Below are 26,714 nucleotides of genomic sequence, written 5' to 3'. Positions count from 1 at the left end.
ACTTCAGATTGCTGGCTTCCAGAACAGTCAGAGAATGAACTTCTATTGGCTTAAGTCACCTTGTTTGTGATCATTCGTTACAGCAGTTGTAAGACTCAAACACAAGAGCGGGGCGCCTGGCTGGCTTAGTGGTTGGGCGCCTGCCTTTGGCCCAGGGCGTGATCCCGGGGTCCCGGGATCGAGTCCTACAACGGCTCCCTGCATGGAGCCTGCTTCTCCCTCTGCCTGTGTCTCTCTGCCTCTCTCTCTCTCTGTGTCTCTCATGAATAAATAGATAAAATCTTAAAAAAAAAAAAAAAAACTTCAAAAAAAAGAAAAACAAACACAAGAGCTAACGAGTGTCTTTGGTCCTCAGGCCTACTCGAATCTGGTACTTTGCCAACCGCAGCCCGCGAGGTCTAATTCAGACACAGCCTCGCCGTCCCCTCCTCTGGTTAAGACGTGAACTCTCCCCGCTGGGGGGCAGCCAGAGACCCTCCTGACCTCGAGCTAGAGGAAGTGGGGGGCTGCGGTGGGGCAGCATCAGACAGCTTGCACACTCCAAGCAAAGGCATCATGGGAGTTTATTTACAGAAAAGTCACAGCAACCAGGGCCCAGCAGGCTCCGGCCAGAAGACCCCAGGTATATACATATCTGACCCCTCAGCACCGCCGCCGTCCCCAGCCGAGGCCCTGCCAGAGGGACCCAGAGTCAGGCAGCGTGAAGGCAGTGGGCTCCCATCCTCGCCAGGTGTCACAGGTCACCTGTGCAGTCCCTATGCCGGAGGAAGGACCTGCATCGGCCTTTGTGCGGACTTCGAGGAGCGCGAGGACAGGCTGGACCCTGCAGGGCAGGCCACGGAGCACGGGACCCCCACAGGCCCCTCCAGACCTGCCCAGGAGCTGGGCACGGAGCTGGTGTCCCAGGCCACACCTGCCCATCATGTGGGGGGCTCCCCCAGTTTGCTGGTGGCACTTGTGATCCGCTTATTCTCTCGGAGGTTTCGAAGGCGGGCATTGAGGCTGCCGATCTCCTCCACGTGGGCCTGGGGCACCCACCCCTTCTCTCCATCTGCCAGGCGGACCCCCTCCAGCCAGCCTAGGGGCACGCAGGCCAGGAGCAGCATCAGTGGCATCCAAGGGACACCAGGGCCAGCCTGCAAGGGAATGCCTAGGCCCTGATGCAAGCCTTGTCTGCACCCCTGGGCCCAAGGAGACCTCATCCCAGCATCCCAGCCCCAGGAAGGACCCTGCCTCTCGCAGCGGTCTTATAGGTGAACTTCTGACCTGTTTTTCCCGGCACCCTCTAAGAAGGGTGTTTCCCACTCTCCCCTGTCAGTCACTGAATCTTTCCCAGAGCAGGAAGTTCCTCCTCTTGTCTAACTTGATTCCTACATGCTGTGGTTGATCAACACTTGCGTAATCTTTTCTTGTGACATCTTAGCCACCTAGTTACCTCCTGCCCGCCCAAGACCCATGGGGGGGTGGGGAGCGGGAGCCTTCCCAGGAGGCTCCTCTCACCGTCGCTGGTTCGGGTCCTCACTGCCAGGATGTCAGTCTTCTCCAGAGTCAGCTCGTCTGGCTGCAGAGCCTTGTATGTCCGGACACACTGCACCTGGGGGCGGTCTGACAGCCCAGGGGAGAGCGAGGGAGGGTAATGGGGGGTGTGGAGGGGGAGGAGAAGGAAGCAAAGGGGTAGGAGGGTGGCTGCTGCTGCTGCTGCGGCTGCTTAACTTTCTCTGCGCCTCCCTTGGCCCACCCTGGCCTCTCTCCTCTCTTGCCCTAAACACAAGCCCTGGGTGAATGCCGTCCCTCCAGCTTGGGGGCTCTCACCTCCCCAGCTCAGTCCTGCACCTCGACGCTGACCTCCAGGCCAGTGTCCAGACGCCCCCAGGCACCCCCCACAACAGAAATGGCCCCTTCACGTGCCCCTGTCACTACTCCAGGACTTCCTCTAATCCATCCTGCTCAACTGGGATTCAAGACTTACATCAGTCCCCCAGCTGTAACCCTCCCGGGGCTTCCCACTCCTCCGAATAAAATCCAAAGTCCTCCCCACATTGCCTCCTGGCTTAGCCCCCCTGCCCCCCCACCCCTTGCTCATGAAGCTCAGCAACACTGGCTGCCCTGCTGTTCCCCAAACACTCTGAGCTCCCTCCTGCCTCGGGGCCTTGGCACTGCCCGCCCTCCTTCCAGGAGTACTTTTGCCCAGATCTTTCCATGGCTGCCCCCTTCATCCTTCACAGGCCTTTCCTCTCTGGAGTGGGGTGGAGCTCACCCCACAGCCCCAACAGGACTCCTAGCCCAAGCCGGGGAAAACCACAGGCTTTGGGGCCAGACCTGGCTTGAATCCCAGCTCCGCTATCCCCTGGCTGGCTGACCTTGGGCAAGTTACTTAACACTCCTGAGCCTGTTTTTCCAGATGTGAATAAAAATGAGTCTACAGGCAGCCCGGGTGGCTCAGCGGTTTAGCGCCGCCTTCAGCCCAAGGCGTGATCCTGGAGACCTGGGATCGAGTCCCACGTCAGGCTCCCTGCATGGAGCCTGCTTCTCCCTCTGCCTGTGTGTGTGTCTCTCATGAATAAATAAATAAGATCTTTTATTAAAAAAAAAAAAAAAAGGAGTCTACCTCACAGGGTTTTCATAAGGATTAAGTGAAATAAATGCATATAAAGCCCCTAACACTGGGCCTGACGCATGGCAAGTACGGGTAGAAATGAGTTCCCTTCTTCTCCCTTCCGCAGCTTGGCCCTAGCCCTCTAGCTCAGAAACCCTTGACTCGTACCCAGGGTCCCTCTAACTGGGCAGCACTGGGGCGTAGTGGCTGCACTCACACCCCAGAGAGAAGCCTCTGTGTCAACGGAGCTGCTCCCTCACCCCCCACCCCAACCCCAGGGCCACTTGGGTTCCTGCCCTCTGCGACTGAGGCAAAGGGGGAGACAACCTGGGGGCACCATGGCACCAGGCCTGGCGAAAAGGAGGATGTGGGCCTAGAGGCAGGGGGAGGCAGGCTGCTACCTTGGCCCTCGCTGAAGACCTCCTTATCCTCCTGGGAGCTGGAGGGGCGCATGGCTGAGATCCACCGCTGCTTCTCACTTCTAGGGAGGGGAGGCAGAGTTGTCACAACGCAAAGTGCAATCTCCCCGGGCCACAGTGGTGAAACGGCTGGGAGAATTGGGTATGATGTCCAGACTCGGGACACCCCCCCCCACAGGGCCCACCCTACAGCCCTGTCCCCAAGCTGGGGCCCCACCCAGCTGTCCGCAGAAGAACAGAGCAGGCCCAGAAGCCCCTTGACGCCAGCTCCGCCCGTGTCCTGCCTCATGCCACCCTCCTGCAGCCAGACTGGGAGGGCCTGTTGCCTGCCAAGGGGTCCCCTCGCCCCCCACCCTAGCCCCACTCACTCAGTCCGGGCCCTCAGCAGGAACTGGTGCTTCGCGTGTTGGCCATGGAGGAGCTGAAGGAGGAACACGTGGCCAGGGATGCCCTGGAGCTTCAGGCTCAGATCCTTCACCTGGAGCTCGGCCATCCTGGCGTGGACAAAGACGGCAAACTTCCCTAGCCTGCGGGGACCGGGGGAGGGGAGGTCAGCCTGGCTCATCCTCAGGCTCCCAACCCCACCCTCCGGACAGGTGAGTGCTGATCAGAAGGGTTGGCTGCCCCTCTGGCTTCCTCCCCAAGGAAACTTGGCTGCCGAAGGACATCACCTCCCTAACAGCCAGTGGAGTCCCACAAGGAATGGAGACAGCCACTCCTGCTGGTTCCCTGACCAAAGTAGAAGGTGACAAAAACTTGTCCCTATCCCCGGGGCGTGCCTTCAGGTTCTCTCTGAACCACCGCCCCCTCCCAGTCCCTGTTCTCAACAGCCAACGGGGAGCCCTCCCCACTGGATGAGACCCTTGCTGCCTACTGTCTGACTCTCTAACTGGTATGGAAGGACAACTCTGTCTTTCATTTGCCATCTACCCCAGGGCTTGACACCGCCTGGCCCATAATTCGGGTTCGATAAACACTTGCAGGAAGGATGGGTACGTGGGTGGGTCAAGGATGTCCCACAGATTCCTTCTTCTCAACCTGTCTAAGCAGAAGTCAGTAATTCCCACTCCAAACAGGATCCCCTCACTGTGCCCCGTTCTGGGGAAGACTTCCTGAAGGTGCCCAGGAGGAAACTCAGCCATCGTTCCGGCCTCCTCCCTCCCTCTCCATACACAGCCAGCCAGCAGCTCCATCCTACAGACGAAGGAACTCCCTCCCTGTCGTCCCTGGAATCCGCTTCCCACAAGCCCCGAACACTTCAGGAGCACCTACTCTCACCTGGGCAACTGCAGTAGCATCTGGTCCCTCCCCTTCCAGTCCATCCTCCAAACTAGACAGGAGTAAAATGTCACTCGTCTGCCTAACTCTCCATGCTCCCCATGGCCCTCAGAAAGCCCAGCCTCGGTACCATGACTTTCAACCACCCAACTTCCTTCGCTGCCCTTCCCCTCTACAAATCCAACCATATTAGGCTCCATCATCCCCCAAACACACTCTGCTGTTGTATCTTACTGTGACTTTGCTATATCCTCCCAAACTCCAACTTATCCCTCAAAACTGAGCTCAAAAGTCCCTTCCTATTTGAAGCTTCACTGATGGGGCAGCCCCGGTGGTGCAGCGGTTTAGCGTCGCCTGCAGCCTACAGCGGCGTGATCCTGGAGACCCTGGATCCAGTCCCAGGTCAGGCTCTCTTGAATGGTGCCTGCTTCTCCCTCTGCCTGTGTCTCTGCCTCTCTCTCTCTCTCTCTCTCTCTCTCTGTCTCTATGAATAAATAAATAAAAATCTTTAAAAAATGGGATCCCTGGGTGGCTGGGATCCCTGGGTGGCTCAGTGGGTTGGCGCCTGCCTTTGGCCCGGGGCACGATCCTGGGGTCCCGGGATCAAGTCCCACGTTGGGCTCCCGGCATGGAGCCTGCTTCTCCCTCCTCCTGTGTCTCTGCCTCTCTCTCTCTCTCTCTATCATAAATGAATGAATAATAAATCTTTAAAAAAAATCTTAAAAAAAAATGAAGCCTTATTGATCCTCACCCCCTACCAGGGAATACTACAGTAGGAGAACACCTTTCCATCAAAACCCTGACCAGGTGGTTATCAGGATGTATTTTTATTGTTCTGAGAGCCCCTATGGGCACCCATCAGAGCCCTAGCACCCATCAGGGCCCGGTAGAGAATAGCAGTTCACTGACACTTTAGTGAATGAAGGAATAAATCAGGAATGAACCCTTCCCATAGTATAAGAAGCCCATTCTTCACCACATCCAGCCTTAAGGCTTATCTACTCAGAAAGTCTTCCCCCTCATCCCAAACTGATAATAGTTACGGCTAATAGTGACTGAGTGTTCAGTGTGTGCCAGGCACTGTGCTGAGCTCTTTCCATGTATTGTTATCAGACTGAGTCTCCCTACATGATAGTCTCTATCTTACAGATGGCAGATAGGATAATACAACGGTTAAGAGCCTGGGGTCAGACATCAGACAGACCCGGCCTCCTGGCTTCTGCACTTGCTAGATCCGTGATCTTGAGAATAACAAGGGAGCCTACTGTCCAGGGAGATGTTTAGAGGAATGAAGAGAATAATCCACACGACATGCCTGGCACAGAATAGGCGCTCAGTAAATGTTGGCCACTAGCCTTATGAGTCAGGGCGGAGCCGGGACTCCCAGATTGTACTCTTGATCTCTGCTCTATTTGGCTTAGGCTCAGACCAGCATCAAGTCCTCTGCATACTGTCCAGCCCTTGGTTCTCAGGTCTGGAAAATGGACTAGCCTCACATCTCTGCCTTTTCTGGGGGAGCCTGTGAAGCTCAGGGTGCCCCAGCAGCACAGTCCGGCACAAACAGGGGCTCTCGGGGCCAGTGATGGACCATTTGTGAACTCCATGGTAGAGAAGAAGGGACCTGGCTCCCATCTACTTCCCCCCCACCCTGCCCAGACTCACTCCTTCCGCCGGGAGAGCAGCAAGCAGTCATTGAAAAGGTGCAGGTAGACGGCCTTGCTGGACAGCTTCAGCTTGGCGGGGGGCGCTGCGGGCAGTGGGGCCAGCTCCACCAGTTCCCCATGCCGAACCAGCCAGCGGGCCTGCGAGATGAGGGGGAAGATCTGGAAGGATGGAGGAGGCAAAGGGGAGGGCAGGTCAGGCCCGGGACAGCAGGGCAGAGAGCACAGACCCAGGGCGGGGGGAAGGGCTGGGGTTGGGGTTGGGGTTGGGGATGGGCTGAGAGGAGCTGGCCCGCGGTACCCAGGGAAGGAGGGAACAAGCTGCCCCTTTGTGGATCCCATCCTGCCAGCTGCAGGCATGCACCTTGCCCTCAAAGTGGATCTTCTTGCTCAGGTGGATGAGCTCCTCTGTCCTCTTCATGGACTGCACGCTGGCGTTGCATTCTTGCACCAGCTGGGGAGGCCGTGGGTGGGTCACCTCCTGCAGCCCCCCAACCCCAGCTCGCAGAGCCTAGCCTCAGGCTCCCACCTGGGGCTCATTTGGAGATATGTCAGGGTTCTGGGGAGGCCCCGGGGAGCTGAGCTCACCTTCTTGAGGGCATCGAAGGCCTTGGTGGCCACATCTTCGTCTTCAGAGCCCTGTGCTGTCCGCTTCAGGATGTTCTGGAGGGTGGGGTCAGTGCAATGAGGCAGGCCGAGCCCTCCACCCATCACCCTGCCCACCCATGGATACTCAGAAGGGGCTGTGGAGGGCACAGCACCATTTCCCTCGTGCAGCCCTCACTGCAGCCCGGTGCCCTCCAGGTACCTCCACCAACATCTTGAGGCGGGTGATCCTCTGAAATGGCAAGATAAGGAAGGAGGTGAGGGGCAGACGTTGGCATACAGGAGACTCCTCCAGGCGAGCCAGGATGCCAGGGAACTTGGGGTTCTCCAGGCTGGAAGATGGGGAGGAGCCTGGGGTCACAGATGGGTTTGTAGATCCCATGAACTGCCAGGATTCATGACCCCAGCCACCCTCTTGGTTTTCTGGGTGCCTTCTCAGTACATCCTCCTTGCCCCTTGGGATTGGGTCTAACCCTATGCTGGTCAGAGAGCCCTGTTCAGTTCCTGTTCAGGAACCATTCCCATCCCAGGTCACCCTTCTTCACCCAGTCCTCTGTGCCCACTCCCGCCTAAGCCTCCTTTATCCTCCCCTCCCCTTCAGAGCCTCCAGCCCTACAGCAGGCGCTGGTAGGTGCGCTCCTGGTAGGCCTGGTTGGTGACGTAGGGCAGGTACACTCGGCGGAAGGCTGGACAGTGGTGCAACACAATGTCACACACGCTGAAACGCAGGACATCTGCCTCTAGCCGCTGCTCCAGGTCCTGCAGGAACCTGAGGGGTCCAGCGAGGGGTCAGGGTCAGGGCCAAGCAGAGACCCCAGACCTGGGAGACCCGCCAATCACAGGCCTTGTCCCCGCCCCCCTGCACCTGACCGGGCCGCTCCCTCACCTCTCGCTGGTGCTCTTGACCTCGGGCAGTTTGGAGAACAGCCACTGCTTGTCCTGCACCCCCAGACATTCGCTCAGCTCAGCAGAGCCCAAGAAGTGGCCCACGGCCACGGACAGGCTGTGGATGTATGAGGCCTCGGATGTGATCAGCTCAAACTTGGCCTGAGTGAGGGTGGACGCGGGGTTGAAGAGGGCCGTGCCGGCCCACCCCGGACACCGTGGCCTCGCTGACCACCCGCCCTCCCGACCCTGTCGCTCCTTCTCCCCTCCCCCCGCTGCCCAAGCCCTGACACCACCCCTCGTCCGCCCCCTTCTCTGGCCCCACCTCCGATGGCCTGGTGCCTCGCGGGTCTAGGGGACCACGTCCGGCCGCGCGCAACTGTTCAAGCTCGGCTGAAGACCTTGCTTGAGCCTCTAGCTCCACCCGCACCCCGAGCGCCCTCCGTCCCTCGCCCACCACGCGTTTTCTCTCCGCAGGGCTCGGCGGCTCCGCGTCCTCGCGGACCCAGCCTGACCCCGCCCCGGGCCCGCCCCGTCCAGCCGCCGCCGGCGCCTTGCGCCGCACCCTCCGTCCCCCTAGCAGCCACCCCACCCTGCCAGGTCCCGGCCCCCCCTTCCGCAGAGACGGCCCCGCTCTCCCCGCGGGGTCCCAGGCCCACCTCGGGGGATGGGAGGTCCCGCCGGCCCCGCCCCGGCCCCGCCCCCAGCCCCGCCCCCGGCCCCTCCGCCCACCTCCTGCAGCTTGCAGTCGCGCAGGCTCAGCGTGGCCAGGACGCCGCTGCCGCGCACGTCGGGGATGTCCTGCCACAGCGAGAAGGTGGAGCCTCGCGCCGAGCGCTGCGCCCGGAAGGAGCTGCTCGGGGAGAGGTTGGCGCGCGGCGGCCCGGGCCCCTCCTCCGCGCCCTCCGCCTCGTCCCCCGGGCCCTCCTCCTCGCGCTGCTGCCGCCGCAGTTCGCGGGCGCTGGCCACGTCGCTGTATTCCTGGTAGAGGACCGCTGGGCGGGGACACGGGCGGGGAGGCGTGGGCGCCGCCTGCACGCTCCGCTGCGGCCCGGCTCCCCGAGAGCCCGCCTCCCTGACCGAGCCGTCGGGCGCGGGCGCGGGGAGCGGGACCCGCACCCCCTCGTGCACGCACCACCCACTCCCACTCCTCCAGAGGCACGGCTGGCGCACCCGCTGCGCGCTGGCTACGGTGCGGGCCCGCGAGGCTCAGCTCGCTCGCGCTCCCCCTCTCCCCCTCTCCCCCTCTCTCTCCCCCTCTCTCGCCCCCAGCCCCTTCCTCCCACGTACTGTTAAGGAGAAACCGAGACTGGCGCCGCTCGCTGGCGCTCCCGGAACCCAGCGCCTGCTCCTCCTGCGTGTCCAGCCTACGGAAGGGGCAGCGTCAGGGCCCCTCTTCGCCCGCACCCCCCCCTTCCTCCTCCTCGGACGACGACTGCGGGGTGGGAGACAGTACCTGGGCTCGGGCCAGCCGCTCTGCCCCGTGCTCGGGTCAACAGGCGCCGGCGTCGCCAAGCCGTCCAGCCTCATCTCTCCGCGGCGCCACTCCCTTCCAGATGCTTTTCCTGGAGAGGGTGAGAGTTGAGGGTGGGTGGCTCCCAGAATGATGCCGGGCACTGGGGTGCCACACTGCAGCTGACCAGCACCCAGTCGCAGGTGTGGGTCGTGCCCCATGGTGCATCTGGCGGGTGGCCTGCTCTTAGGGTCCCCGGGGGAGAAGCTGGTACCTTCCCGAGCTACGCCAGGGCCGGACCCCGGGGTCAGCACCCTGGCTGCTGAGTTCCGCCCCAGGCGCAGGGAAGAGTGCAGCCGGGTCATCAGCTCCGAGGCTGAGAAGCGCCTCCGCTCAGGCCCCTCCAGGCCGACTCGGGAGGGCGCAGACAGCTCCAGGGGCCTGGGCTCCTCTGTGCTCAGGGCCTGCTCTGTTGCCTGGCCAGGCTCCAGGAAGACAGTGTGGGCTTCAGGGCTGCCAGGGAGCTCTTCCCGCTGATAGACCCGCATCTTGCGCCCTATGGGGACGTGGGGTGAGAGCAGAGGCTGGCATGCATCCACTGGGCGCCCTCCCCACTCCTCCCTGCTGCTACCCTGTGGCCCTGAGCATCTGAGGGAAAGGTCAGTGCTTTTGCCAGGATCTGGTCCCCCCACCAATGGGATCAACAAGAGGGGAAGTAGAGAGAGCACAGTGCCTGGCTGCAGTGGGCAAAGGGCCAAGGAGCCCAGGACAGCCACTCATTTGCTGTATAACCTGCAAGTCACTTGTCCTCTTTGAGCTCAGGTTCTCTTATCACTAAAATCTACCACTTGTTCTGCTTGTTTGGGGGAATCCTGGGGCTTAAGAGTCTTAAAAGAGCCACCCAACTTTTCCCCTATCTGCCCCACTGTGTCACCACCCCCCCACCCAGAGTGACTCACAGGCTGACTTCTTCTCTGAGCCATGACTGGCCCGGCGCTGTGGCTGTGGGTGCTGGGGACTCCAGGGTCCCTCCAGAGCTGGGGGCTGGGCACTAGGACAGTGTGGCCAGCTGCCAGCCCTGCTGGGCCGCATCCCCCCACTGGTGCAGATCTCCGTGTCTGGGACTCCCGGGGATGGTGGCCATAGCAGCCCTTGGAGAGGAGGAGGGGTCCCCAGGGACCAGCGGCTGCCAGGAGCCCGCAGCTCCTCTGGGGTGACAGGGAAGAGATCCAGACACACAGGACTCGGAGGCTGCAGGGTGGGCAACTCTGCAAAGGACAGACTCTCCTGCTGGCACACAGCTACTGGGCGGCGGGCAGTGCCACGTGGCCCAGCCAGGTGGGACTGGAGGGTGGCAGGTGGCCCACAGTCCATTCCTCCTTTGCTCTGCCACCCACCTGGGCCTGCAGGGGAAAAGGTATGAGAGGCAGACATGGAACAGCAGGGCTGGCCAGCAAGCCATCTTTGACTTGGAGGCCTGGACCAACTCTTGTGTACACGTATGTACAACATCTGTACGAGCACACTTACACACCTAATTGCACAGTAATAGCTAACACTTAGGGGCACCTGGGTGGCTCAGTAGTTGAGCTCAGGTCGTGATCCCAGGGTCCTGGGACCGAGTCCCACATCAGGCTCCCTGCGGGGAGCCTGCTTCTCCCTCTGCCTATGTCTCTGCCTCTCTCTGTGTGTCTCTCATGAATAAATACATAAAATCTTAAAAAAAAAATAATACACTGGGCAGCCCGGGTGGCTCAGTGGTTTAGTGCCGCCTTCGGCCCAGGGCCTGATCCTGGAGACCAGGGATCGAGTCCCACGTTGGGCTCCCTGCATGGAGCCTGCTTCTTTTCTCCGTCTCTCTCACTCTCTCTGTGTCTCGAATAAATAAATAAAATCTTAAAAAAAAAAAAATAGGGATCCCTGGGTGGCTCAGCGGTTTAGCGCCTGCCTTTGTCCCAGGGCATGATCCTGGAGTCCCAGGATCGAGTCCCGCATCGGGCTCCCGGCATGGAGCCTGCTTCTCCCTCCTTCTGTGTCTCTGACTCTCTCTCTCTCTCTATGTCTATCATAAATGAATAAATAAATAAATCTTTAAAAAAAATACACTTACTTGGCACTTACTGAATGGCAGGCCAAGTACTTTCTATATACTATTTCATTTGATCCTCACAACCCTGAGTTGATGCAACTTTTTAATCCCCATTTTATAGGTGAGGAAGGTGAGACACAGGTTATTTGGCATACGGGGGAGCCAAGATTCAAGCCGAGGCAGTCTGGCTTCTGAGTCTGCACTTTAACCACCTCGTGCATTTTTAACTCTCACTGACCTATGACCAGACACACATACATACACTGTCACACAATCCACGTATGTTCCATGTACCTGCACACGTTCTCTTCCGAGTACACACATGGACATACACGCTTTCATAGGTACACTCAGACACTTCCAATTCACAGGCTCACGCATTCACACACTTTTTACACAACTACATATATTCACACTCTCTCATACGCACATACACGCGGACCCATCAGATGTTTATGTACCCACTCGAGCTTTCTCCCGCTCCTGTTCTGTCTGCACGCACACACCGAGGTACAAACACACAGGCCCAGAAGTCCTTGCTTTGGTGTTACCCAACCTCCTCTCCCAGGCCCAGAGCAGCAGCCCTCGGCGCTGAGTGGTGCCCACACCCTGCCAAGCTGGCTGGGAGGGTCACAGACTGGCAGGCGGGCCACCACCCATATCTGGCTGGGCCCTCCCGGGACAAGGGCAGGGAGATGTCCTGGCTCGCCAGCCTGGGGCGAGAGAGGGGCTCTTCCCTGCCCCAGCTCCTAGCCCGGGGGTCAGCTTGACCAGGTCCTCTCCAGGCAGGAAGTCATCCCCAAGGAGTCTACTGGAGCCTCAGGACACGCCTAATGATAGAGGGATCTGAGCCCCCACAGCCCTTCCCCTGGGGCCCTCCCCTGGCCGCCCTCCTGCACCCCTCACCTCTCCAGCTGAAGGCCGCTGCCGATGTTGTTCTGCTCCGGCAGGGGAAGCCCTCTCTCTGCCCAGCTGGCTGGGGAAGATCCCACCCAGACAAAGAGTTTGATTCATCAAACCCTGTGGTGAGGCAAGCGGGAGGGAGGGAGGGAGCACGCAGCGGGCTGGGCGGGGGCCTACCCTAGCCTGGCCTCACTGTGGGCAGGCAGGGCAGCAAGGACCCCCCCCCCCCAGAGGCTCCTCAGGCCAGAGGAGCAGTGTCCCGCCTGACAGGGCGAGGAGACCCAGGGGACAGAGACAGAGACCCAGAGACACAGAGCCCCCTTAGGGAACATCTCAGAACAGAGACCCCAAAACACTCAAACCCAGAAAACCACAGACTCTGAGACACTCAGGGACCCACAGAAACAGAGACACTGTAAATTTCACAGGCCAGATACTCAGAGACAGATGCGAAGCCCAGAAAAACCCAGGGAGACAGATGGACAAACGTTTTGTGGCCGGCAGGGTTGCCAGTCTAGTGAGGGAGCTAAAAATGAAAACAGTTACAATCTGGGTTGGCAGGAGCCAAGCCAGAGGAACCATCAGTGCTGGGCTCAACTGGACGTGAGCATTCCAGGAAGGCTGCCTGGAGGAAGTAATGACTAACTGTTCAGGCTGAAACACCCAGGGACCCAGTAAACATCGACTGGGAGAAAATCTTGACCTGAGAGGAACAGTGACAGCGTCAGTGACCGTGGGAGGGAGGGATGGAGGAGAGGACCCGGTGGGGGACCTTTCTACCTGCGCAGGCACCCAACGGCTCCTCTGCTCTCTTCAGCCCCTCCCTGGGGCGGGGTGGGGGTGCTCCCAAGAGCCAGCTCCCCACAGGGACAGCTTTAGCGCGTACCTTAAACCTCTGTCCATCTGAGCACGTCTCTATCTCCTCATCTGATAAATAGGCTAGTCATAGCCGCTTTAAAGCACTAATACGAGAATTAATGATAGCACATGTAAGGCGCCTAGCACGTAGTGGGAGCTCTGTAGTCGATAGTCATTCAACTGAGTATTAGTCTTTCTCTAGTCAGGCAGGTGGCTTGGGTCATCACACAGATGGGGAAACTGAGTCACTGAGCATGAGCCCCACCCTTCTTTGGAGAAGCATGTGGAAGGAGGCATGAGACCACTGCCTGCCCAAGAAGTCTCTTCCTCTCCAGGAATCTGCAACCCTCAACGTGGAAATCCTACTTGCTTCGGTGGGGACCCATGTGCAGGAATACACACATGCTTCTGCTCCCTCACATTCTGGGACATCCTCACCCCTTGGATTCTGGAAGCCCCTGGAGCGCACACCCCCCAACACACACACACACCCTTCTGAGTTACAGGGATAAATGAGCAAAAACATGGAGGCCTTGGGGCAGGAGCACCCCCTATTAAAGGCTTAGAGGAGAAGCCTGGGTGAATGTCGGGGGAAGGCGGTAGAAGGCTTTCTGGAGGGAGGAGGCTGGAGGCAGGTTCCTAGGGGGAAAGTCAGGAATGAGTAAACCTCCACCTCTGTTCAGACCAAAGAGCGATGGGAATGACCCCTCTAGCTTGGATACCCTCTAGCTTCCAAAGATGTGGCCCACTTAACCTCAGTGCTGGGGACCAAGGAGGGGTAGAGCTGTGTTCATATTGTGTGCAGCTCATCTCTGCTAGAGAGAGGAAAAAAAAAAAAAGGAAAAAGCCTCAGGAAGAGAACTGGCCCCAAATAGCAGGGACATTCCCTGCCCCAGACATGACCACCGGATACTCTAGGGCCAAGGATCGTTCTGGAACTCACAGGTGAAAACCTTTGCCAAGGTTCAAGTCGAGCGTTGACACTACCAGCTATGGGGCTTTAGGAGAGTCACAGCCTGTTCTTGGGCCTCAGTGTCCCCACCCGTAAAGTGGCACATAAGGTCCCTCCTGGCTGCCCCCTCTAGGAAACCTGTGTCATCTGCAAGCAGATAAGGATGGGCAGGGGCCCAGGGGGGTCCCATTCAGTGGACACTGCTAGTCACAGGGACAATGGGCCCACTTGGCAAGGCTGGCAGAGAGGGTCTCTGGGTACTACTATGGTTTAGGGAGAGCACCTCTGGCTTCCTGCGCCCAGGATTTCCCTGCCCCCTCCCTGATCCCCCTTGCCCCATGTCCAGAGAAGGAAGGCCCTGCCATGGCCCCTGTGCCCCTTAAGGGACAAAGCTAAGTGGAAGGTCAAGACTGGAAAGGGGATCCAGGCCAAACAGGCTGTTGAACCCCAGGAGGCCATAAGTGGGTGGGAGCCAGGATCAGAGGCCAGGCAGGCAGCACAAAGGACTCACTCTGGGAAGACTGGCGGGAGGAGGATGGGACTGCTGGCAGCAGGGTGGGGCCCTACCTCAGCCAGGGAGCTCCGTCCGGCCTCCGACACGGTCCAGGGCTCCAGACCACCTGGGGGCTCTGGGGTTGTAGCCGGGTTCTCAGGGGGCGATGTCAGCATGGCCCCTGAGCCGGGCAGTGCAGGATCCCGGGTATTGTGTGGGGCAGGGAGGGGGGAGGCGAAGGCGGAGGGAACCTCGCAGGCGGGCAGGCGGCTGTCTCAACGTGCCTGCTCCCCGCCCCCCTTCCCCAGAACCGGTTTGGCCAGTCTGGGGTACAAGAGGGGGGCTGGAACAATGGGAGTCCTATGCCCAGGAGAGGCTCTGAAGGACCCCAGACCGATATCCTAAAGATGGGGGAAGCACTGCTCTTCCACGCTGGAAACAGGTCACCCCTCTTCTGAAGGGGTGAGATTGCTGGGGGAGGAGAGGCTTCACAGAGAACCTCCCAAGCCTTGGACTCCTCAGGGACCCTGAGAACGCTGCAGTTGGCTGACCCCTCTCCGTGCTGGCTACGGCACCTATAAAATGGGAATGCTCATCTCTGTGGTGGGGGGATGGAAATCGCGAAGGACGGCAGTGTGGTGCATCCAGGACCTTCCCGGCAGGCCCTTCCAGCATCACTGCTCTCAGGAGTGACCCAACCTTGTCACCTCCAACGGCCTCCTCCACCAGGAAGCCTTCCCTGACTCTGGTCCACACCAAATGAGCCCTTACTAAACCAACAGCCCAAGTAGAAGCAGCCTCCAGTAAGGAAGCAGCAGCAAGCCTACAGTCTTCCCAAGCCCATGAGAGGGAAAGCTGTTCTCTTCCTAATACTACCTGCACTGCGTAATTGCCAGACACTTAGTATTAATATCACTATGTACGCAAATACCAATACTCACGATGCTAGTAACTTATTGTACACTATGAGCCAGGCACTGTTGTGAGCACTCCACACCTGCTTACAGGTTTCCCCCACTACTCAAAAGTAGAGTGTTCCTACGAAAACTTTCCGAAACCAAAAATGGCATAAAATAAAGAAGCAATGACCATTAGTGTATACGGAAGAATGTCTTTAGCACTTCCATACCCCAAAAATAAGCTCTCTCGGGCTTTGCTAATCCTTTTGGATACATCTCACTAACAGATGCACAAAATAAATCTAGAAAAAGCACAGATGCTCCTGGACACAGTTCAAAGCTCTGGTGGCTTGATGCAAAGATGCTGAGTGTTGTGCCAGGGAAAAGCTTGGTGGGGCAAGCTCTCTACTCAGGGTGTGTGCTGCCTCTATACAGGATCACTGCAAAACAAACATTAAATGCTATTTTCATCTTTTTCCATAAAAGCAAAAATTCTCTTTAGATTTCTCCTGGTTAGCAGTGAAAACAGGTACTAATATATAGTTCTTCAGTGAAAGCCACGGGGTGTAACACAAACTTTTGAAAAGCAGGGGATACGTACTCATTCAGTCTCCTCCACGACTCCGTTACTGCCCCCACTTATCAGATGAGGACATGAGGCTTGTACATGTTAAATCGGGAATTATCTCAATCTCTCGTGAGCTCTGTGAAGTCTGTTTTACAGATATGAAACAGGTCCAAGGGATTAAAGGTCATACAGCTAATAGGGGACGGAACTAATATTCAAACCCAGGTCTCTGACTCAACCACCAACCTGTGTCCCTAACCACTGTCCAGGACTTCGTCACCAGGCTTTTGGGAGGATCTGGTGAAAAGTGTGTAAACATCCTTTGGGAGGTGTCTCAGCTCTCCTGACTAACCCTTTTACTATTATTCACACACTGCAGGCCTCTATGAGCATATGGGGCAGGTGTCCAGGGCCCAGATCCCAGGGAAGTCTCCCCCATCAACTGGGAACCTTTCAGTACTGAGTGATCGGGGTCCCTCCACTCCCTTGGCCTCCAGATCATCCCTACATAATAAAGAGACGCTGCGCAGTGTGTGTGGAAACCGGGTGTCCGTGGAGAGGTGGCACGCTGGGCAGGAGAGAGAGGTTTATTGCCAGCACTGCACATAGAGCAGGAGACGGCACAGGGAGAGGGACGCAATGCAAGGCCAGTGGAATTCGGAGAGCTCTAATCCTCTTCCCAGTTCTGAGGCCGACCTTGGGGCCGCTGGCCAAGGTACTGCCCAAACCCCGGACCAGAAGCAGAGGACCCTAAATGGAGGAAGCATCTGGGGAACCTAGGGTTCCTGAAGGGCAGTCCCGCCTCACTCGCCCCTGGTCCTGGGCTCTGGGGACGGCCCCCCTGCTGCAGAGGACGGAGAGCAGGGCTTGGGCAGGCTGAAAAGGCTGGACCCGAGAGCAGAGGGGGCTCCAGCGGGGGGTAAGGTGAGAGAAGGGGCGGGGCTTGCTGGGGGCGGGGCTTGCTGGGGGCGGGGCCAGGCAAGCCGGCCAATTCTCCCTCTGGGAGAGGCCACCGCAGACAGCGGGGCACGAGGGGGCGGAGCCAAGGCCTGGGGGCGTGGCCAGGGGCGTGGCCAGGGTCCGTTAGCCGAGCGGACCTGCTGCAGCGCCTCCCGGGAGTCCGCAGGCTCCCGCAGGCCAGAGAGCGCTCCCGCCTTATTTTGGAACTGAGGCACCAGCCAGGCGGGGAGGCGCACGGAGAACAGCACCTGCTGGGGGCCAGGGGGAGCCAAAGAGAGCAGGAGTCCCTCGGCTACCTCCATTTACGGAGCGCTTACCAAATGCAAGGCACCATTCTGAGCTTTCCGGGCTATTAATTCACTTAATCCTCGCAACAACACTAGGAGGTGAGTACAGTTACTACCCCTGTTTTACAGGCGAAGAGACTGAGGCGTAAAAAGCTGTTGTCATTTGCCCAAAGACACAGAGGTATCATTCGAAACCCGTAACAACACTAGGGCCCCTGGTCGAGGCAGGGCTGGAGGAAGGATCCTGAGCAAAGCTGGGGGGAGCCTGCCTTCCCTCTTTCCTCTAGGTCTGTTGCTTAAAGATAATAGTAATAGTGGTGCTGTTGATTTATTGAGCACCTGCAATGTTCTGGACACTCGTGCGAGTGGTTGACATCAAATCTCCATAACGATCCTAGGAGTAGATCCTACTCTAGAGCATACCCCCCGTTTACAGCGGGTCGGCGGCAGCGCTTGAACTTGAACCCAGGCCTGTCGCACACACGAGAAGCTGAGCCTACCTCGAAGGTGCTGATGAAGCCCAGATGCACGGCCACCAGCTTCCAGTAGAAGAGGGTGAGGTTCCCCTGTGGCTCGCCAAAGGCCGCGTACCTGAGCGGAGGCTCCCCGCCCCGCCCCGCCCCGCCCCGCCCCGCAGCCCGGCCCCGCCCCTGCAGCTGTACACCCGCCCCCGCCCGCCCCCCCAGCTGAGACGCTGCGCAGACTCAACTTCCCCGCCTCCCCGCTGGCACCGCCCCCCCCCTCCGCCTCCAGATCCAGCACCCCGCCCCCCCGCCAGGCCCCGCTGGCCCGCAGGCTCCGCTCTCTGCCCGTTAGGCCCAGACCCTCCGCCTCGACGCTCCCACTTGCCGGTCCTGGGCCAGGTAGCCTGGAGGTGCGGGCGCAGGTGTGAGGCAGACAAAGCTGTACCAGCGTTCGTACTGGTCCATCAGGCGCATTAAGTCCAAGGTGAAGGCGAGGAGGAAAGCCTGCAGGGCCAGAGGGACTCCGAGGCCCTGTCTCCCAACTACCTCCACCTGGGTCCAAACCCACTCCCGTGGGCAGGATGAGCCTGCACCCAGAATCCTAGCACTCTGTCTCTGTTTCCCTATCTCTGACCCTGGAACTCAGCCTCCATTTCCCTATTCCTAAGCCACCTTTCCTGGTCTCTGATCTCTTATTTCCCCCCTCTGAGCCCGTATGCCCCTCCTTTGCCCCATGCTCACATTCACAATGACCAGAAGGTGGGCCATGGCCTCAAGCAAAAGCAGCCAGATTGCAATGCCCTGTGCCGGCTCCACCACTGGCCTCCAATATTCTCCCACGAACTTGTGGGTGTCCGGTCGGATCTCCGCCCAGTTGTTGTTGAGCATAGCAAATAGGGGTGCCAGAGCAAGGGCCCAAAGCCCCCTCACCATGACGAGGATGACTGCAGAGCTGGTGAATAGGTGAGGAAGGCAGGTGCAATTGGGGAAGTAGGACTCCTTCAAGCCTGTCACTGGGTTCTAGGCCATCTGTGGGCCCAGAGTGGCAACCCCGGACATGCACGCTCCTGTTTGAAGAGGCAACAGATGTGCCCCCTGGGGCGCAAGAAGCTGAGTGTCACGACTCTGGGGTGAGAGGAGCCCCCCCATCTTTTTCTGCCTGCGCAGGGAGCTCTAGAAGTACCGGAATGAGGTCCCAATCATTTTTGTTTCTGCAGGGCTTTTCCCCACAAGGGCCTGGCTAAGAGCCTGTGGATGGCTGGGTGCACAGATGGGAAGGTAAACAGAAATGGAAACAACAAATGGACACACTGTGGGAGAGGGATAGACTGATAGACGGGTGGGTAGTAGATGGACAGATGGATGGATAAACCAGACAGGCAAACAACTGGCAAATCTCTATAAGTGGGCGCACAAGTGGGTGAGTAGAAGGGCAGATGGGTAGGTAGATGGATGGATGGCTAAGTGGATGAGCAGATGAAAGCATGGTGGGATGACAGGATGGATGGATGAACAGATAATGGGTAATGGATACTGTATTAGTTTATTCAATAACTGTTGACTGGGGCATCTGGGTGGCTCAGACAATTGAGTGTCTGATTCTTGGTTTTGGCTCACGTCATGATTTCAGGGTCGTGAGATCAAGCCCCACATAGGGTTCTGCACTCACTACAGGGTCTGCTTGAGATTCCCCCTTTCCCCCCACCCACTCTCTCTCTCTAAAATAAATCTTAAAAAAAAAAAAAAAGCCCTAGTAGTAACGGATTGCATACTATTCTACAGTGGATACTGGATATGATATGGTGAACACCTGGAGGAGACCCAAACCCTGATGGAATTACAATCTAGGGATCCCTGGGTGGCTCAGCGGTTTGGCCCCTGCCTTCGGCCCAGGGCCTGATCCTGGAGACCCTAGATCGAGTCTCATGTCAGGCTCCCTGCATGGAGCCTGCTTCTCCCTCTGCCTGTCTCTCTGCCTCTCTATGTGTGTGTGTGTGTGTGTCTCTCATGAATAAATAAAATATTTTTTTTAAAAAAGGAATTACAGTTTAGTTGGGGAAACAGAGGTCAAACAAATAAGCACAAATATATAATTGCAAACAAGTCTCATGAAGGAATGATGCTAAGTAAGGAGAGAATGGAGGGGCAGCACCCCACGGTGGTGGTGGTGGTGGTGGTGGTGGTGGCAGGGAGGGACAGTCGGTGCAAAGGCGGAGCCATTCTTTAGGGCACATGAGCTGCCCTATTCTAGAGGGCACCACTCACATTCATCTTCTTACCTCACTGTTCCCTTTCTGCTTTTCTTCCTCCCACATCTATTTAACCTAGTGCATCCCATATGGGATTGCACAACCCAACGGAAGGGCTTGAGGAGGGCAATGCATGATGTGATTTGGGTTTTTGAAAGATCATCCTGAAAGCTGAAAATGAATTAAGTAGGGCAAATGCAGGAGCAGAGAGACCATTGGAAGACTACCACAGTGGTCCAGGTGAAACAATGTGGCTCAGACTGGGGATGGGGGTGGGAGCAGCAGTCGAGATGGAAAAAAGCAAACAGATTCAAGGTAAGTGATTAGGTGTTTGGATGGGCTGGTGGGTGGCTGATGGATGGGTGAATGGAATGCTTCTCTCTTTCTTCCCTGTTACAGACAAAGTTTCTCTTTGAGGCCCTAAATGTGCCCAGTGTTTAATCTCACCAAACCTTAATTCATCCTGATATCAGCGGAGGGTGGGAAACTAACCCAGGAGGTATGGGAAGGAGCCAGATTTGGATCAGGAACGATGGACTCCAAAGTCGGGGCTCTTCCCAACATGCCTTGTGGTCTCTGAGAACTCTAGGAAATGGAGTTCTGGGCCTGGCCGGCTGAGCTGGGCATCACCTCCTCTTCCTGGAAGCCACTGAGGTCCTAGTGATGGGCCAAGGTGATGCGCTTGCACTTCCACGGCTCCAGGAAGGCTGTGGCTTGGAAGGACATGAAGATGCTGAAGAACACAGTCACCAGATAGCCCAACTGCAAGGGAGGGAGAGAGGACATACTGTGTGGCCAGCACTGCTTTCCCTGCAGCCAGGTCCAGGTGTCCCAAACACCTACCCATTCCCTTGCTCTTGTCCCTGGCTCACCTTGCCATGGGGCAGATCTTGGAAATATTCCACATGGCACAGTGTTGCAGAGAGGGCACATGAGGAATGCACCCTCATGGCCTAGATCTTTTCCCTATAAGCAAAAGGTGCTCATCCTGGAAAGGTCTATTCTCAACCAGCCACCTAATCCAGCCCACCCAGCCCATCCCCCTGCCCCCAGCTCCAGCTACTCATGGTGTGTTGGTGCCCATGCAGATAAGGTCAGAGATAAAGACCAAGGTGCCCAGAAGGGCAGCAGCCAGGCAGCAGCCAGGCTGTGCAAAAGCCTAAAGAGGTTAACAAAGTCCATAAGCCACCATCTCTGCACTTGACCCCAGCTCCCAGCCCCCACCCCCAATGCCAGACTCATCTAGCCAGAGTAGATGGCCACCTTCTTCCCAAGGTACTCATACAAGGTACAGGGCTTGGTACCTGTGCTAGCATCTCCAGCAGGTCCAGTATGAATACAGCAATCGGTGAGGGTCGGGGTCTGGGCGGTTCCAAGGGGCCCTAGGCAGATGAAAGGAGGGAGGGTTGCAGGGAAGTCCCAGAATTCCTTCCTGATGCCCCAGGAGCAGGAGAGAGCTGAGCCTGCGTCCTCTCCTCTTCATGCAGTGGGAAGGCTGCAGTGTAGACTCCCCCGGCCAGCAACGGCAATGGCCATCTTCCCGCAGACTGCCGCCTGCCAGAGAGAATCCTGCCATCAGCTCCCCACTTAGGTCCCAGCTCCACCCTCCCAGGCAATTGTCTCGCCACCCCTGCCTCAGCGTGTTGGTGTTGAAGTAGGAGTCCTAGTAATCCCTGCCCAGGAATCGGTGAGCGGAGCCGGGGCGGGAGCCCTCTGCCCAGCGCCAGACCTAACACAGCGGGACTGCAGAGTCTCGTCTCAGGCTGGGGACCGAGGGCGGCGACCTTCCGGTTGCTAAGGCCAGAGAGCCCATCTGCCCACAAAGCTCGGCCTGCGCTGGGGTGTTCCAGCGGGTGAGCGTCCGAGGGGGACTGAGGAGGTGGGAATGGGGCACCGCGGGCCGCTAGGATGCGGACTGGCTCCAGACCTAAAGTGGTGCCTCCCCGCGGAGCCTGGGAGCACAGCGCCCGGCCCCTGCGCCGAAGGCCCAGCCACCTCCCGCGGCTCGCAGGGAGCTAGGAGCGGGGAGCTAGGAGCCGGGTGCCGGGAGCTGGGAGCGGAGAGCGGGGAGCCGGGAGCCGGGAGCAGGGAGCGAGGAGCTGCGGGCTGTGCGCCGGGGAAGCCCGGGCCGCTTGGCCACGGGTTGCTGCAGAGTCGCGCCCGCCCAGGCGCCGCAGCTGCTCCGCCTAGCGGTCCGAGGCCAGGTGGGGTCAGGCCCGGGGGCCCAGAGCAGGGTCACCCGCACCTGGCAACACTTCGCACCCCTGGTAACCCCTCCCGGGCCCTCCGCGTGGAACCAGGTGCACTCAGCTTGGGGAAGCCCACGGCGTGGGGCGGGGCGGGCCCGTGCTCCCGGGGGCCAGGGTCTCCTGGTGGGCCCCAGCCCCGAGTCCCTTGCCTTGCGACCCCGGCTGGGGGTGACAGGTCCCGCTGCACGAGGGTCCTTCCCGCCTTCAAAAGCGCTTTGGGGGATCTCTGGGTGGCTCAGCGGTTTAGCACCTGCCTTTGGCCTGGGGCGTGATCCTGGAATCCTAGGATCCAGTCCCACTTCAGGCTCTCTGCATGGAGCCTGCTTCTCCCTCTGCCTGTGTGTGGCTCTGCTTCTCTCTCTCTCTCTCTCTCTCTCTCTCTCTCTCTCTCTCTGTCTTTCATGAATAAATAAACAAAATCTTAAAAAAAAAAAAAAAGCCCAAAAGCGCTTTGATGCGCGTTTTCTCTTTTGAAGTTCAAACGAGGAAGGGAACTAGCACCCCACGTATGAACGTGGAGAGACTCCCGAGTGGGCTGCGACCTCAAGCTGTGGCTGCTGTGTCCACTGTACGGGCCACGTCCATGGTGCCAGGCCCTGGGCCGAGCGCTGAACACACTTTGTCCACTTAAGCATCCCAGCCCTTCTCTGGGGGTGACCCTATGGTAGAGCCCATTTTACAGATGAGGTGCCGAAGTCGCTCCCGCAGGTTGCAGAGCTCGTTGGGGGACGCAGCTGGCGCCGCGCAGCCCAGGGCGCTGGTTCTTCCCACTGGACTCCACGGCCTCCGCGGGGGTCACAGCAGCTCTTCCCGCAGGAGCTCAAGACTGTCCCACCGCGGGCCGGGGGCCGGTTAGGACCGTCTGCATCATCACCTCCCTCCTGGGCGGGGAGCCGGGGACTGGGCTTACCGGTCCCCCTGAAGCTGAAATTCAAGGAAATAGTTGCGCTGCCGCAAGAGGGACTGGGTGTAGTTCCAAGTGGAACTGCCCGTTGCAAGAAATAGACCAGAGCTGCCTGGGATTTAGGGGAGAGGGGATTTAAGAGAGGGACCGTGGGGCGGCTACTCCACCCTCGTGATGTGTGGCAAGAGTCCTGTCTGGCCCAGGTCTCACCCAGGTGGTTCTTCCTGCGCAGAAAAGGTTGCCCCGGGAGTCTGAGGCATAAATGCTGATGCGGGAGCACAGACATGGTCGTGGTCCAGGTGCCCGTTCTGGGTGCCATCGCCGTCCAGGGCGCCCCAGGACCGGAGTGAGGGGGTGGGGCTCCGGGTGCACTTGCAGGTGCCAGGAGCTCCTCCATTCCCCACCCAGCTGGGCTGCCCCTCCCTCTGCCCATCAGCCGCCCACCCCCGGGGAATATGCAGGGCAACTGCCACCTCGCTGTCCCCCCATCTGCGACCCGACCGGTCTCCCTCCTCTCCAGCTGCTCTCAGCCCAACAAGGGCCACCTCTACCGGAAGGCAAGGACGAAGGCAATAGCCAGCGTTTACTGTGCCCTTCACTTGCTGCCTCCTGCGGCGCTGAACATTCTACACACATTTACTTACAACTCAAAAGAAGAAAGGGGGTGTTGCTGTTGTCTTCATTTTACAGATGAACACACAGGAATTAAAGTGAATGGTCCGAGGTTCTAGCTCTCCTTCACCTTCCTCCTGCCCCCCCTCAGTCAATCATCCTTGCTCCCAGGATCCACCCCCACTTTCTAGAATAGAGTTGAACACCAGCCTCCCCCACCCCCACTGTCCCAGGCTCTGGGTCGGAGGTCACAGGGAGGGAAGAACCTCCACCGCCCCCAGCCCTGCAACCCTTCACTCTCCACCCCCAGTTTGGCCCTCTGGGGATTGGACTCCAAACAGCTCCAACTGGTCCTGGCTCCTGAGCCTCCTGCCTCCATCTGGGCACTCCCCGCCCCCCCATCTCCAAGTCTGTGCCTGGTACACAGGGATCACAGTTGGCACCAGGCTGCTCGGGGGCTAAGAGATCCTCAGCAAGACAGGAAACTCAACCCCCACCCTGGCCTCAGCCAGAGCCCTGGAAGCCCACCCAGCTCCCCTTCCTTATCCTGGGGCCAGGTTTCTTGCCGGGGCTCCTCCCAGTTGCCCAGGAGGCCTGCCAGATTTGGCTGGCGGCAGGGAAGAACCTTTCACTGACCAGCTCTGCGTGGCCTGGGAAGGGCAGTGGGAGGAGGAAAAGGGAAGGAGAGGGAGGAAGGAGGTGCCAGCTCTGCATTCCCCTCCTACGGGGGCAGTCCCAGGCTTCTCAGCTGGAAAAGCAGGGAGAACCTGGAAAGGGCCTGTGAGGGGCTGGACACTCCCCCACGCCCCCTGCCTCCCCAGACAGCATTAGGGGATGAAGGGGAGGGATGGTTCAAGGGAGGGGAGTGCCAAGGGCCGAGAGCCTCGGGGCTGTTTCAAGGCTCTGCGACCTTGGGCAAACACCTGTCCCCCTCTGGACCTCAGCTTCTCTATCTTAGTCTGTTTGAGCTGCTATAACAAATACCACAGACTGGGTGGCTTATAAACAACAGAGATTTGTTTCTTGCGGCTCTGAAGGCAGGAAGTCCACGATCAAGGTGCCAGCAGGGTCCTTGAGGACCTGGCTTACAGCCTGCACTTTCTGTGTCTTCATTGGGTAGACCGGCTACAGAGCTCTGGGGGGTCTCTTTCATAAAAGAACTAATCCCATGCTTGAGGCTCGGTCCTCAAGAGCTAATCACCTCCCAAAGGCCCCTAATACCAGGGCATTAGGGATTCAGATTTCAAAGGATAAATCTGGGGGGGGGATGGACACAAGTCGTCCAAGGCACTCCCCCCATCTGTAGGGAAGGGGGTGGGACTCCTTGAGAGCCTGTTTGGGGAAGGAGGCGGGGCTGCTAAGTCCTGACTCAGGGAAGATCAGGAGCAGGGCAGGGCCATAGCACAACCCACCCCCACCCTCACCTCAGGAGAAGATGGTCCCTTCTCCTATGGGCCTCCCTTGTGACACTTCACTGAAGCAGCCTCTGTCTCCAAGTCCTGAGAGGGGAGCTTTATCTGGAACCTAGACCCTGTCCCTGGACAACACACCAGGACTTGCTGCATAATTTGTGGTGTCCACAGTTCCAAGATGGCAACTGCAGAGCATTAAACCAGGTGGGAAGGCCCCTCTGAGTGTGGGACCCTGGGGACTGCCCACGTGGCAGGCCCACGAAGCTGGCCTGAATCCACACATGTGTGTCTACACACTCCTCTCACTCTCCCTGTGACCCTGCCCAGAGAGCACCCTGCAGGCACGGCCACCAGCTGTAATAATGCTTCCTTCCTCCCTCGGCTTCCCAGTTCTACACTGCCTTGGAGGCCCCTGGACAAGCAGCCTACTAAGTACTGAAGTGGCACAAGGGCAGGTCTTGCAGGGGCTGAGAACATGCTGCTGCGATGGCGGGTGGCTGGGCTCCAAGTCCCACCACCCTTCCCACCTTGTCCTTACACAGGCAAACACAGGGTCTGTTCACCTCCTGGTTTGGGGTGAAGGAGGGTGGCAGGGTGATTCCCTGACTGAAGCAGGGCTAACCAGGAGAAAACTGGCCTGCTGGTGCAGAGCTGTTGCCCAAGAAAGATGCAGAAGGACACAGAAGCTTCCTTTCTGGGGGAGCTTCGAGCCCAGAGATAATTGGCTGGACATGGGGTAGCCGGTGCTCACAACACAGATAATCTATAGCTACGGGGTCACATTCAAGCACAGAGGCTACCTTCACTGGGTCTCAAACTTTGCTGTCGCCTGCTAGGGTAAGGTCTACTGGAGCTAAGAACAGAGAAGAACAGACTGAACCTGCTGCCCAGAAACAGAGCTGACGCCTCCAGTGGGAGGGTCTATGGCCCAGGAGCCGTAGCCAGTCTACCAGCTGTGCCACTGAGAGGCATGGGGTCCTGCCCACGGACATTCCTAGTCTGGGGTATGGGATGAGCTCAGGTCTCAGCTCTGAACCAGAGCTGGGGGCAGTAAGAAGGTGCTCAAATCAGTCCTTTGGGCCCTGGAAGGGGTGACAAAACTTCAGGTGGAGCCCAGGGTGGTAGACGTGGTAAATGCCATGCAGGCAAACAGTGCGCCCAGGAGTGTGAGCCAGAGTGGGTATACAGGAACTTCCTGTGTGTGCCAGCAGGAGGTGTGCATACGTGTGAAGGGCAGAGTTTTAGAACAAGTGCTAGTATGTGATCGCGCATGTTGAGTATGGGGTGTACAGAGCCCAGTGCTGCCTTCGCAAGAGGGGGCTCCAAGGGTCAGCTGGCTTTTGGGGCCACATGGCTGGCCCTTCCGGTTGGCTCAGACTCAGGCCAGGCCTCAGCCCACCATCAGGGGGTGTCCAAACGTATAAAGGCCCTCATCATCGGCACCCCGCCATACGTCGGCCTGCGTTCACCAGTGTCTCCGGCAGATGGGGCAGGGGTGAAGAAGAGTGGGCAAATTCACTCACTTTCCTACACCTGCCCTTGTGGCTTTCCACAGCGCAGAGCTGCCCAACTGGGCAACTCACTCCCTGACCCCACCTGGTTCAGCCCCTGGTCCTGCAAAGTGAGTTTTCAGATTCCCCAGGCTGGCAGGGCCCCTGTCCTAATCCTAGCCTGACACCTTCGTGATGGAGAAAGGTACTGCAGAGAGGCCTCACCTACTTAACACGGTGGTGGACTACATTTCCCGGCATGCCCTGCAGCACCACGTAACCATGTGACTATGGTGTTGGCCAAGGAAGGTGGGCAGAAGGCACATGGCCAGAGGCCAGGTCCACGGAAACCTCCTAGGTGACCTTCCACTTGCACTCATTGCGAATCTGCTGACCGCGTGTTGATGCCCCAGGGCAAACCCGGAAC

General features: G+C 58.5%; 1 protein-coding gene and 2 long non-coding RNA genes across 13 annotated transcripts; 1 reads left to right on the top strand and 2 right to left on the bottom strand.

Annotated features, from left to right (window-relative positions):
• Positions 1 to 544: 544 nt before the first annotated feature.
• Positions 545 to 20,251, bottom strand: ARHGEF19 (Rho guanine nucleotide exchange factor 19). Of its 10 annotated transcripts, none has more exons than XM_077899481.1 (18): positions 17,408 to 17,512; positions 14,268 to 15,805; positions 11,894 to 12,007; positions 9,858 to 10,301; positions 9,173 to 9,454; positions 8,902 to 9,010; positions 8,736 to 8,812; positions 8,178 to 8,440; positions 7,447 to 7,607; positions 7,177 to 7,329; positions 6,763 to 6,892; positions 6,543 to 6,617; positions 6,319 to 6,408; positions 5,956 to 6,116; positions 3,384 to 3,542; positions 2,995 to 3,077; positions 1,501 to 1,605; positions 545 to 1,136 (listed from the first exon to the last, which is right to left on the bottom strand). In XM_077899481.1, exons 4-18 carry the CDS (start codon positions 10,270 to 10,272, stop codon positions 967 to 969), a joined length of 2,433 nt encoding a protein of 810 aa, XP_077755607.1. In that variant the 5' UTR covers positions 10,273 to 10,301; positions 11,894 to 12,007; positions 14,268 to 15,805; positions 17,408 to 17,512; the 3' UTR covers positions 545 to 966. The 10 variants fall into 10 exon arrangements, with proteins under 10 accessions (XP_077755607.1, XP_077755599.1, XP_077755605.1 ...); XM_077899473.1 differs by having other exon boundaries at positions 11,894 to 11,963; XM_077899479.1 differs by having other exon boundaries at positions 545 to 755; positions 11,894 to 11,963.
• LOC144314870 (uncharacterized) lies at positions 16,727 to 19,507 on the top strand. Its single transcript, XR_013380724.1, has 4 exons — positions 16,727 to 17,006; positions 17,344 to 17,462; positions 18,589 to 18,649; positions 19,154 to 19,507. It is a non-coding gene; the product is annotated as an uncharacterized LOC144314870 (long non-coding RNA).
• A 74-nt stretch (positions 20,252 to 20,325) lies between the features above and the next one.
• LOC144314871 (uncharacterized) lies at positions 20,326 to 26,506 on the bottom strand. Of its 2 annotated transcripts, none has more exons than XR_013380726.1 (3): positions 23,418 to 26,506; positions 20,925 to 21,002; positions 20,326 to 20,382 (listed from the first exon to the last, which is right to left on the bottom strand). It is a non-coding gene; the product is annotated as an uncharacterized LOC144314871 (long non-coding RNA). The 2 variants fall into 2 exon arrangements; XR_013380725.1 differs by lacking the exon at positions 23,418 to 26,506 and adding an exon at positions 21,548 to 23,408.
• Between the last annotated feature and the right edge of the window lie 208 nt (positions 26,507 to 26,714).

The sequence above is a fragment of the Canis aureus genome, chromosome 5, assembly GCF_053574225.1.
Source record: "Canis aureus isolate CA01 chromosome 5, VMU_Caureus_v.1.0, whole genome shotgun sequence".
In the NCBI taxonomy this organism is placed as follows: domain Eukaryota; kingdom Metazoa; phylum Chordata; class Mammalia; order Carnivora; family Canidae; genus Canis; species Canis aureus.
Note: the sequence above shows the minus strand (reverse complement) of the source record. Positions and strands in the feature narration are given on the sequence as shown.

Bases quoted from the DNA above. Each gene is read 5' to 3' on its own strand.
- ARHGEF19 (XM_077899473.1), bottom strand. From the start codon at position 14,369: ATGCTGACATCGCCCCCTGAGAACCCGGCTACAACCCCAGAGCCCCCA. The intron at 10,302-11,893 runs GTGAGGGGTGCA...TTTCCCCTGCAG, and splicing joins AGCGGCCTTCAGCTGGAGAG to GCCCAGGTGGGTGGCAGAGC. The intron at 8,813-8,901 runs GTACTGTCTCCC...CCCCTTCCGTAG, and splicing joins AGCGGCTGGCCCGAGCCCAG to GCTGGACACGCAGGAGGAGC.